Here is an 11,003-nt window from a genome sequence, read left to right as displayed (position 1 = left end):
AGGGGCAGGAGCCATTTCCATTACCATTTCGTTGACCAAAGTCACCCCACTGTATGGCCAAGGCTCCCATCAGGAGGATGGGACGACATCGCCTGGATTTTGTTGACGAGCAGGGACGTGTACTCCTGCCACAGATGGGGCTCGTGAATGGGATCTACAACAGACCGAGACATGAAATGAAGGTCCACATCGATCGTGGGGGCGGGGGAGGACTATGGGAAGTAATGACTATGCTCTGATTTTGAGAGAGATTTTAAAAATTTAATCTAGCAAATTTAGAGGAATAAGCTTAAGAATGTTTGGATCAACCGGGAAATCAAAGAAGAAACTTACAAACAATTCATGGAAACCGAGAGTGAAGACACTTCAGTCCAAAACCTATGGGATACAGCAAAGGCGGTCCTAAGGGGGAAATACAGCCATCCAAGCCTCTCTCAAAAAAATTGAAAAAATCCAGAATACACCAGCTCTCTTTACACTTTAAAGAACTGGAAAATCAACAACAAAGTAAGCCAACCCCACACGCAAGAAGGGAAATAATCAAGATTAGAGCAGAAATAAAGGAATCTGTATTTGTACAAAAGGTAAAACCCATATGAAATGTGTAAAGAGAGGACGATCTATGACCCACAGATCCAATTCCAGACCTGGACATTCTAGAAACTGTATGGAATAAAGCTAAGAATTGCCAATATCAATAAAATCTCCTGCACTTTGTGCCCATCCCCCCAGAGCTTTGGAGCTTTAATTACCTTTTAATCGGGCTTTTCTGGCAGAGAAAATTCCACTCTGGTGTGGACCTTTGTGGCCAGTCTTCTCCTGGGGCCAAGTTAACCCATTTGTCTCTGGAGACACAAGAGGCATATGGTCTGCTGGCTCACTTGGCTCACGGTCACGTGTGTCTGCGAGTTCAAGCTCCCGCACACGTGTGTCTAAGCTCCCAACCGGCAGCCCTCGCTGCAGTTAAGGCCTGCTTGCCTTCCAGCTGCGTGCCCAGTGTCAAAACCCCTTCTGCTCTGCAGCCTAACTTAATATACTTCTTTTGGCACAGTCGTCAGCATGCCAGCAGGCCAGGTCTTCCTTTGTCATACAGATATGCAAACACATGCTCAGTTAGGTCTGTTCTAGAAAGACTGACCCTCCACCAGACTCCTCTAACAGAGCAGAATCAGAGTCTTGAAATACTTTTGTTTGTTTTGTTTTGTTTTTTTACTTTGATGTGAGGCCAACAGCTGAGGAGAAACCTTTTCACGGGGCCTCCTGGGCTTCCAGGAACGTCCTCCAGAAGGGAACACCGGCCTGACCACACGGCCTGGAAGGCCTGAAGTCGAGGGCCGAGGTTGTAATTGAAAACACATGCGGGGAAGAATTCCCACAAGGTCCTGGACCGGCTTGGAGGACAGCTCAGGCGGCAGGAGCGGGAAGCAGGGGACCCGTGTCTGTGCAGCTCTAATACATAAATATTTGGCTTCGTGTCTAACTGCAAAAGGCACGAGGGCAAGAAAACATCCCCACGCGGCAGACGCCCAATGACGACACCACAGGCGCACGTGCTTAGGTTAAAAAAAAAAGATGTATTTCAAAGTGGGAACAGTTGTACGTTACAAAAGTCACTGAATCTTCAATTACATAAATAAGCAAATGTATGGCCCCCAAAGATGCGGAATTTAGTCTCTAGCTCAATGGCTGCGTTTTGACTGTGTTTCGCTTGGGCTTTCGAAATCAGTAGCGCCGCCCAGGTCAGCAGACGGACTACTTCTTGGCCATTTGGGTTCTTTTCCTTTCTTCTAATAAGGAGACCACGTTCTGGATAAACAAAAACAGGTGAACGTCATCCCAGGTTCGAGGTTCTTTAAAGTACCACAAAGTTAGCCTCGAGAATCAGAAAGAACATCCCAACCTGTCTGTCAAAAACTCTGGCCATTTCTAGGACACCTTTGCCAAACTGAAAGGGAAAACAAAATTTATATATATATATAAAAATATACAATTACATACAATTAATACAATTATATACAATTATATGCAATACAATATTCTCTCTCTATATATATACATATATATATATATTTTTTTTTTCTTTCTTCTCCAGGGAAAGGCTTTAGATAAAGATTGAGTTCCTTACCTCATTTTTCACACTTGCATCTGCCCCTTTGCTGAGAAGTAACTGAACTAACTCCTCATGATTATTTAACACGGCCACCTAAAAAACCAATGACAGTGGGGTGTGAGCGAGTCTGCGCTTCCCACAGAGGAGGAGGCTGGCGGCCTGGGTGGACCCCAAGCATGGCAGGCCCAGGGAAACCAGCCAGAGGCTTTCCCAAGAAGGCAGAGCCAGCTAAGGCCGCCGTGACTTCACATGACAGATGCGTGCTCTCACTCTGCTGCTACGCTGAGTGCAAGGAAACTGGAGCCCAGTCTGCCTTCCCCCGCACTGCAAGGACAGGAGAAATGCTAGCCCAGACCAGCACAAGAAAGCAGCATGTTCTTTGTTGGAACAGATCAGTTTAGGCTGCTACAATGGCCCGGGAGACTGGGGCCAGTAATCCTTAAAGAAATAGTTGTAAAAAGAACAAAAATACTGCAGTGACATTATCATGCCTTTATTAACAGGCCAGTGGGGAATATACAGAGAGCAAAAACCCAGGGCTCGTACAGAGCTGAATTCACAAGAATCTCCTAATTCTAGAAGCAGCTCTGACCTTAATCCCGCAAAGCCAGGCTATGTTCTGGAGAGAGGCATACCATGAGCGGGGTCTTTCCATCTTTATCTCTCATGTTCACATCCGCTCCAGCTTCAATCAGCACAGATGCAACGCTCTGGTTTCCCGAGACTGCAGAAACTCTCATGAGGGGGGTCCATCCTGAGCCCGTGTCCACAGCATCTACCTTTATGCCAGAGAAGAGCTGCTCTCAGTCCAGGGTCTTTTTCCTTAAAAATACCCATCAGAAACTTATAAAGGAACGTTTCCTTGCCCAAATGCCCCTGAGCTGGATAGCCCATAAGGGGTGAGACTTGGGAAGGCTCAAGGGAACAGAGCTAACTCACGTTCACGTGCGGTGAGAAGCTGTGTTAGAACTTTATAGGGGCTGAGAGGCCCAGGACATCCGCCGGCAACTTCATCACCTACATTTTGTTCAAGGGGTTGCAAGATGGGAGCTCCTGGGGGCTCAGTGGGTTAAGCAGCTCAGGTCATGATCTCGGGGTCCTGCGATTAAGCCCCGCCTCCAGCTCCCTGCTCAGCCCCCCTCCCCACCGCTGTTGTGGGTGCGCTCTCAAATAAATAAAGTCTTTTTTTTTTTTAAAGATTTTATTTATTTATTTGACCGAGAGAAATCACAAGTAGACGGAAAGGCAGGCAGAGAGAGAGGGAAGCAGGCTCCCCGCTGAGCAGAGAACCCGATGCAGGGCTCTATCCCAGGACCCTGAGATCATGACCTGAGCCGAAGGCAGCGGCTTAACCCACTGAGCCACCCAGGCGCCCCAATAAAGTCTTTTTTTAAAGATCTTATTTTCTCGACTATCTTTCATCACCTTTTTTTTTTTTTAATTTATTTTGTTTCCTTATTAGTGTCTCTGTAAGCAGCTTTAACTCCTTTCTGGAACGAGACAGTAACATATACACACACCCTTACACTTATCAACATGGATTAACTTTAAGCAGGAGAACTATAGGTGGAATCAACACTAAGCATCCAAATTTACGACATAAATTCCAATCTGAGAGTTGGCCAACATAGTACCTTCTCCAAACTCAATCGGACTAGTAATAAGATGGCCACTTCCCAGTAATCCAGGGACTGGGAGCTCTCGAGGTCACGTAAAAGCCGTATTCTAGAACAAGACTATGTGAGCGTTGCCTCCGCCCATTCCAGGGAAGACCTCACCGATCCCTGAAGAATGATACCGAAGGTGATAGGTGTGTGTGCACACACACACTTGCCCCTAATTCTGTTACAGGAGTATTACTCAAACATGTCAGTAAAACACCAGAATGCGGGAACAAACTAGGGACTGCCACAAAGTCCCTGGGACGGGTCAGGTTATTTGTACAGAGGAGATTATCCCCCTGAACATCATGAGGATTTGCAGTTCTTTCTCATGCAAATAACAACTAAGCTCAGAGCAGCAGACTCCATTGTGTTTAAATAATAAAATCATCGCCTTGTTTTATGGGGTGCTTTATGCGGACCGTGAACTTTCACGCTCATTTTCTCTTTTGGGGCTGAGGATTAAATGGGGTAGGTGCTTTGATTGCTGGTCTACCGGTGATGAAACCAAATCTCCGAGAAGTCAAACACCTTTCCTAAGGTCACGTGGCTCATTAAACGTAGAGACGGTTCCCCATGCCAGTCAGTCACTGTCAGTAGGAAATCGTGATACTCTCGAATGGTGGCCACAGTGCCCTGCTTGGCTCCCAGACCCTTCCTACCATCACCCAAACACGGGGCGGCCCCTCTGCCGAGAACACGGAGGCACTCCTGTTGATATCCACGGTTTGCCACCAACCGACCTCACAGAAATCTTTAGTGGTCACGTTCCTGTAGCTCCAGAGCTACAGGAAAAGATAAAATTTACCCACAAACAACGCAAGCTGGTGCAGCTACTCTGGAAAACAGCATGGAGGTTCCTCAAAAAGTTGGAAATAGAGCTACCCTATGACCCAGCAATCGCACTACTGGGTATTTACCCCAAAGATACAAATGTAGTGATTGGAAGGGGCACGTGCACCCGAATGTTTATAGCAGCAATGTCCACAATAGCCAAACTATGGAAAAAACTTAGATGTCCATCAACAGATGAATGGAAAAAGAAGATGTGGTCTATACACAATGGAATACTATGCAGCCATCAAAAGAAATGAAATCTTGCCCTTTGCAATGATGTGGATAGAACTAGAGGGTATTATGCTGAGTGAAATAAGTCAATCAGAGAAAGACAATTATCATATGGTTTCCTTGATACGAAGAATTTGAGAGGCAGGGTGGGGGGCCGTGGGGGGAAGGAGGGAAAAATGAAATGAGATGGGACTGGGGAAAGAGAGAAATGGTAAGAGACTCTTAATCTTGGGAAACAAGCGGAGGGTTGCTGGGAGGGAGGGAACTAGGAGGGATGGGTGGCGGGGTGACGGACATTGGGGAGGGTATGCGCTATGGGGAGTGCTGTGAATTGTGTAAGACTGGTGATTCACTGACCTGTACCCCTGAAACAAATAATACATGATATCTTAATTTAAAAAAGAAAAAAGAATTTACCTACAAACAAACATGCTCGTATCTGAAGCCCAGAAAGTTTGTTTTCAAAATTACAGAATTTAAATACTCATGGCAGAGACCTGCCCTTCATTCAGCAAAGGTCAACATTCATTTTAACTACAGACTTCTACTGAGACCAAAGCATGAGCAGAGCTCATCATAAAGCAAACAAGACAACCACGGCTCTTATCACCACCCAGGGCAGGTGCGGCCCTGCCCCACCACTGAGGCCCACGTGCTAATCCTTACCACTTCTCGAGCATGTTTCTAAAAGAGAGAAAAAAAAAATGTGATAAAAGGGAATTATCTTAGCTACTGAGGTTTTTCCTTCAAATGGCCCCTTTCTTCAGCCCTTTGCAGACAGCAGTGGCAACCAGGGAGACCCCACAATTGCAAAAGGCAAGGCTTTCCTTCAGTCACACTTCAGAGACAAGCCAGAACAAATCTGCTAACATCTTCCAGGAGACATGACTCCTCTCAATTTGAGTTTATTTTCCAGGTCATCAGTTTAATTTCTCCATACTCTGCACCATCTGGCAACCTCAATTAGGAGAGCATTTTGTTTACTATTCCTTATTTCCATGCCTTGAAATTTTTATTTAACTTCTTTCAAGCCTTGAACTTAAGTTCTCCAAAGTTATCCGCCGCTACCATAATTGAGCTAATTCTGTTGACTCATCTTCAAACAGCTACAGAAGCCCAACAACACCAGTTCTATTCACTAAGTCCAACCTGCACTGTCTGATAACACGAGACCAGAAGGGTTACCCACATGCCTGCTTCAAGGTAAAGGCACAAGCAGCTGAAATGCTCTGTTTGTGATATGGTCAGTTTGCTCTTGGGAAGGGTTTTGTAGTGGTTAATCTTTAAAGCAAACCACGAATAAAAACAGTCTCATTCTAAGAGCAGTAAAAAGCCCTATGGCTGTAAGAGTTCTCCACGTCTCCGGTCTCCAGGACCTGAGCTAGCAACTGGTGCATGGCCGGTGCTCAGTAAATCTTTGTGGACAGATTGAATGAAGAGATAATGAGCGAATGGACACCGGCATAAATAAGCAGAAGCATCATCAGGTCCAGCCCTGGATTCAGCAGTTTCTTTTTGTCCTATTAAGACAAACCTCCATGACAATGTGAAGCCTCAGCTATCATATCGGTTCTATAAAGACCCTTTTTCCCAGGCTTCAGGAACCTTCTTACTGGTAAGTCAGAGAGCTTTCTGCAGCACTTCTAAGTTCAGCAAATCAAAGGCATCCACATAAGGCTCTACTTCTCCTAAACCCCATGGATCAACACCGCAAGGTCTTCACGACACGTGTAGTTGAGAAGGAAGATCCCGTACCTCACAGCCATCTTTTATCATCCAGTCGATGACATTGCAGTGGCCTCCGTCCGCAGCCCAGTGCAGAGCCGTGCAGCCCCCGAGGTCTCTGGTCTCCCAGGACGCGCCGTGTCTTCGGAGATATTTCACAACATCTAGGTGCCCCGCGTAGCACGCGAGCATCAGACTGCAACACACAGAGGGGGCGGCAACAGCTCTAAGTACAGTCACCACACTCCGGTCCCCGTTTTACCCTGCCTGGTTTAGACTAAGCAATCCTAATGGGAGTGGAAAAGCCATGAAAATTCTTCATATGAAATGTCGTGTCCGTCCACAGATGGACAGATTAACATAATGCGGCATCCCATACGATGGAATATTCTTTGGCCATAAAAAGGAGAAAGCAGCACTGATGTTATGCCACAATGTAAATGAACCTAAAAACATCACGCTAGAGGCACCTGGGTGGCTCAGTGGGTTAAGCCTCTGCCTCCGGCCCAGGTCATGATCCCAGAGTCCTGGGATCGAGCCCCGTGTCGGGCTCTCTGCTCAGCAGGGAGCCTGCTTCCCTTCCTCTCTCTCTACCTGCCTCTCTGCCTGCTTGTGATCTCTGTCTGTCAAATAAATAAATAAAATCTTTAAAAAAAAAAATCACACTAAGCAAAGGAAGCCGGACACAAAAGGCTACACGTTGTAGGATTGTTTACGCGAAATGCCCAGAGCAGGCAAATCCTTGGGGACGAACTGACAGGGTAGCTGTTTCCAGGGGCCGGGAGAGAGGAAACTGGGAGTGCCTGCCGGTGAGCACAGGGCTTCTTTCTGGCTGAAGACAATGCTCTGGAATTCGACCAGCAACAGCGGCACAGTGTCGTTAATATGTTCCTTAAGGACCAAATTTTAAAGGAGTGTGTGAATTACATCTCAATTTTAAAAAGGAATCACTGTAAATTGAGTAAAATATTGGATTTAAAAATATCCATGAGTCTGTGAAGATATTCAAAAAAGGCAGAGGGGAGAAAAAATACTCATTTGACATTATAGATGGGTATTAAGCCAATACCATACTCTAAATATTTGTATTTAAATAAAAACATTTACTCTGCCTTTATAGAAGAAAATATAGTCCATCGTCGAGGGCTGAGGGAAAGCCCTCTTCTCCGAAGCCCACCTGCCAGTCGACAGGGACGACATTGTGGAATCAGAAAATCACACTTTGGCAATTCCAATTAAATAACGGATCTGGGTAAGGCCCATCAGTGGGTGCTAAAATCGTTGGGTAAAAGTTAACAGAGAACAGGATACTCACACCATGATTACCCCATAGGTTATTTGCTAATTTCAGCAGGAAACTGTATCTTTACAAGGAGAGATTAGCGACCACACCCCACACTGAAATACTGAAGAATTTTGAGGAATCGGATGCCTATTCACCTTGAAATGGGCAAGTAAGGAGAAAAAGGTGAATAAAAAATGTAGAAAGAGAAGCAAAAAAGGCAAAATGTTGACAACAGCCAAACCTAAGCGGTGAGTACATAGAAATTTACTGTACTCTTCTTTCGACTTTTCTAAATGTTTGAACTTTTCAAAATACAGAGTTGGGGTGGGGTGGCGGTGGGGGGCAGTGCCAAAGGAAGTCTTCCCAACAGGGAAATTCTACAAAGTCTCTGAGTGATAAACAGGACGCCCAGCTCTGAGGCTCAGCCCTGAGTGCGGCTGGAGTGGAAGCGGAGGCCCGCATCTCTGGATCTGCATCTCTGGACCCACTCTCTGGATCCTTACGAGGCCCGCAGGTCTCGGAGACTCCCAGAAAAGAGCAAACGCGGCCCTTTGCTGGCCAGGCTTTGTGGGGCTTTCTTCCCATGCAGACTGCCAAATGCTTAGTGCAAACGTGAGGCTCCCGTTAGATGCATTGCTTTCCAGGGCCCTTAAGTCCATTTACAATTGCATCGACTGCAACAATAAGGGTCCCTTTTACTCACTCTACCAACGCTACTATCCTCTTTTAATTCACAATAGGACAGTAAGTTTTTACTTTATTACTGGCACTTTTGCATATTAACTTTTTAATTTATTCTGCTATGAATTGTCTTCGTGTAAACTGCTCGTTTCTACTGTGTATCTTGTGGGTAAGGTACACGCACCCACCCCCACATTAAATACACCAGTCATTTGTCTATAATATATTTGCAAATCTCTTCCCTGGCTACCCTTTACTTTGTAATTAATTTTTAAAAACGTGTCATGTACTTTTAGTCTTCTCTTTAGTGATTTATTTCAGTGATTCTGCCTTCCTTGTTAGAAGACCAGACACATGCTGTAGTTTCTCTGGTTCTGTCTTTTCTATTTAATTCTTAAATCATCCGGAATTTTTTTTTTTAATTTTATTTATTTATTTGACAGACAGAGATCACAAGTAGGCAGAGAGGCAGGCAGAGAGAGAGGGGGAAACAGGCTCCCTGCTGAGCAGAGAGCCCAATGTGGGGCTCGATCCAAAGACCCTGAGATCATGACCTGAGCCGAAGGCAGAGGCTTTAACCCACTGAGCCACCCAGGCGCCCCATCCGGAATTTACTTTGACGCATGCCATACAAGGCCCGTATTTAACCTTTTTTTCTTCTGACACTCATTAGTTTGTGTTGCTCCCATCGTGACGTACTAAGTTCCGACGTATATGAAGAACTATTTCTAGTTCATTCCACAGATTTTTTTTCAATTATTTGTCTCGATCTCATATACTACATTAGTTACTAAAACTTTATAGGGCATTTTAATAACTGTCAAAAGTCTTTCCACATTTCTCTTCGATAAGGTTAGTAGATGGCGTCATCCCTTGGTTCTTCCGGGTCAATCAAAATCACGTTGACAGGCTCCCAAGAACAATCCCCTTTGAGGCTATGCTGGTCTATATACTCATTCAGGAAAACCTGAAACTTTTGCAGTCTTCGATCTGGCCATTCTGGTATATGATGTAGGTATGGCATATGGTATACCATATATGGTATATGCCATTCTTTTAAACCTTTTAATCTCATTCTTATAGGATTTTTAATACAAATTTCTCACTTCCGTTAGATATTTATTCTATTTCCCTCCATATACTTATTAACTGATTACTGCTGTTATTTAAGAAAAAAAAATTGTTAAATAGTAGCTGACCACTTTACTAAATTTCCTTATTAAGTCCAAGTATTTGAAAGCTGACTCACTTGGGCACTGCAAGAAAGGAGCCAGGTCTCAGACATTTCACCTCTCACCAGGCTGACCAGCACTCCAAAATACCAGTCATGGGGCGCCTGGGAGGCTGAGGTCATGATCTCAGACTCTCTGCTCGGCAGGGAGCCTGCTTCCTCCCCTCTCTCTCTGCCTGCCTCTCTGCCAACTTGCCATCTCTGTCTGTTGAATAAAAAAAAATAAAAAAAAAATCTTTCAAAATACCAGTCATAAAGTGACAAAACAAGGAAACATGCCAGGCACCGTTTTCACTCACTTTTCTTGTAGTGACTTGTTAAACACTCACAATTCTGTAAGGACTTCTATCATCCTTACCTCGTAGATAAAGCACACAGAGGTTAAGTAACTACCCAAGGTCATATGACCTGACCACTGGCGAGTCTGGATTCGACATCGAGCTCTATGGCTCTCACCCACTCCTACGGGTTTCATTACTAACTTCAAAGCCATTTGTCAACACTAGGAATGACAGCTGGTCGTCTGATATGATAACTAAGCTTTTATGATGCAATCAAACAATTCTCTCCATCACCACAGGCTGGTGCTCCTATCTCCAGAGGCTGTCCCCAGGACTGAAAGCATCCTGCTCTTTAAAAGAGTAAAGATATTTTAACTAGTGAAAGGTGTGCGGTTATACCAAATTACTGTTTTGTTTCTGCACAAACCTAGGTTTTCACCTTTGGTCTACTGCGTTGAGAAATGTCCTACTCTAGACATCCTTACATCCTGCATGACCCCCTGAGTTAGGATGGAAGGGGCGTGACTGTCTGCACACATATGAACATACAAAGAGCTTTCTTTCTCCATCAGACTTCAGCAGTAAGGTTATGCTTGGTGATAGTCCAACTACTCCTCTGCTAAGTAAGTTATCTACAGTCTTTACCTATGCTCCTCCCAAGCGCATGGGCACAACAGGCCCCCACGAGTCTGTTTCAGAATCCCTTCCTAAGTTTTCTAACTGCTGGCACAGATATTGGTTGTGCTTGCACGGATATCGGTTGTTTCAGATTTTCTGTGTCTTGGGCTGGTTTTGAGGATTTACATTTTCCCAGAAAATGTACCATCGAAAAGATAATTTCAGTGAAATTATCCCATGTACTGGTGTAGACGCAGTGTACCACTTTCTTTCTACGTTTAGGTTTCCGCTATCACCACTGTTAGGCCCTGTTAGGGACCCTTCCAAAATTCTATTTTTTTCT

At 44.9% G+C, this 11,003-nt stretch overlaps 1 protein-coding gene across 3 annotated transcripts in view; it reads right to left on the bottom strand.

The window, feature by feature from the left end:
• Positions 1-1,554: 1,554 nt before the first annotated feature.
• Positions 1,555-11,003, bottom strand: part of FANK1 (fibronectin type III and ankyrin repeat domains 1) — a 101,710-nt gene continuing 92,261 nt past the window's right edge. For all 3 annotated transcript variants that reach the window (XM_082721247.1, XM_082721249.1, XM_082721248.1), the window contains 5 exons: positions 6,595-6,760; positions 2,746-2,889; positions 2,126-2,203; positions 1,901-1,945; positions 1,555-1,806 (listed from right to left, as the gene is read on the bottom strand). In XM_082721247.1, coding sequence (XP_082577373.1) covers positions 1,753-1,806; positions 1,901-1,945; positions 2,126-2,203; positions 2,746-2,889; positions 6,595-6,760 — 487 coding nt within the window. In that variant the 3' untranslated portion in view covers positions 1,555-1,752. The remainder of the gene's footprint in view (positions 1,807-1,900; positions 1,946-2,125; positions 2,204-2,745; positions 2,890-6,594; positions 6,761-11,003) is intronic.

The sequence above is a fragment of the Mustela nivalis genome, assembly GCF_964662115.1.
Source record: "Mustela nivalis genome assembly, chromosome: 2".
NCBI lineage: Eukaryota > Metazoa > Chordata > Mammalia > Carnivora > Mustelidae > Mustela > Mustela nivalis.
This window is presented reverse-complemented; position numbering and strand designations above follow the sequence as displayed.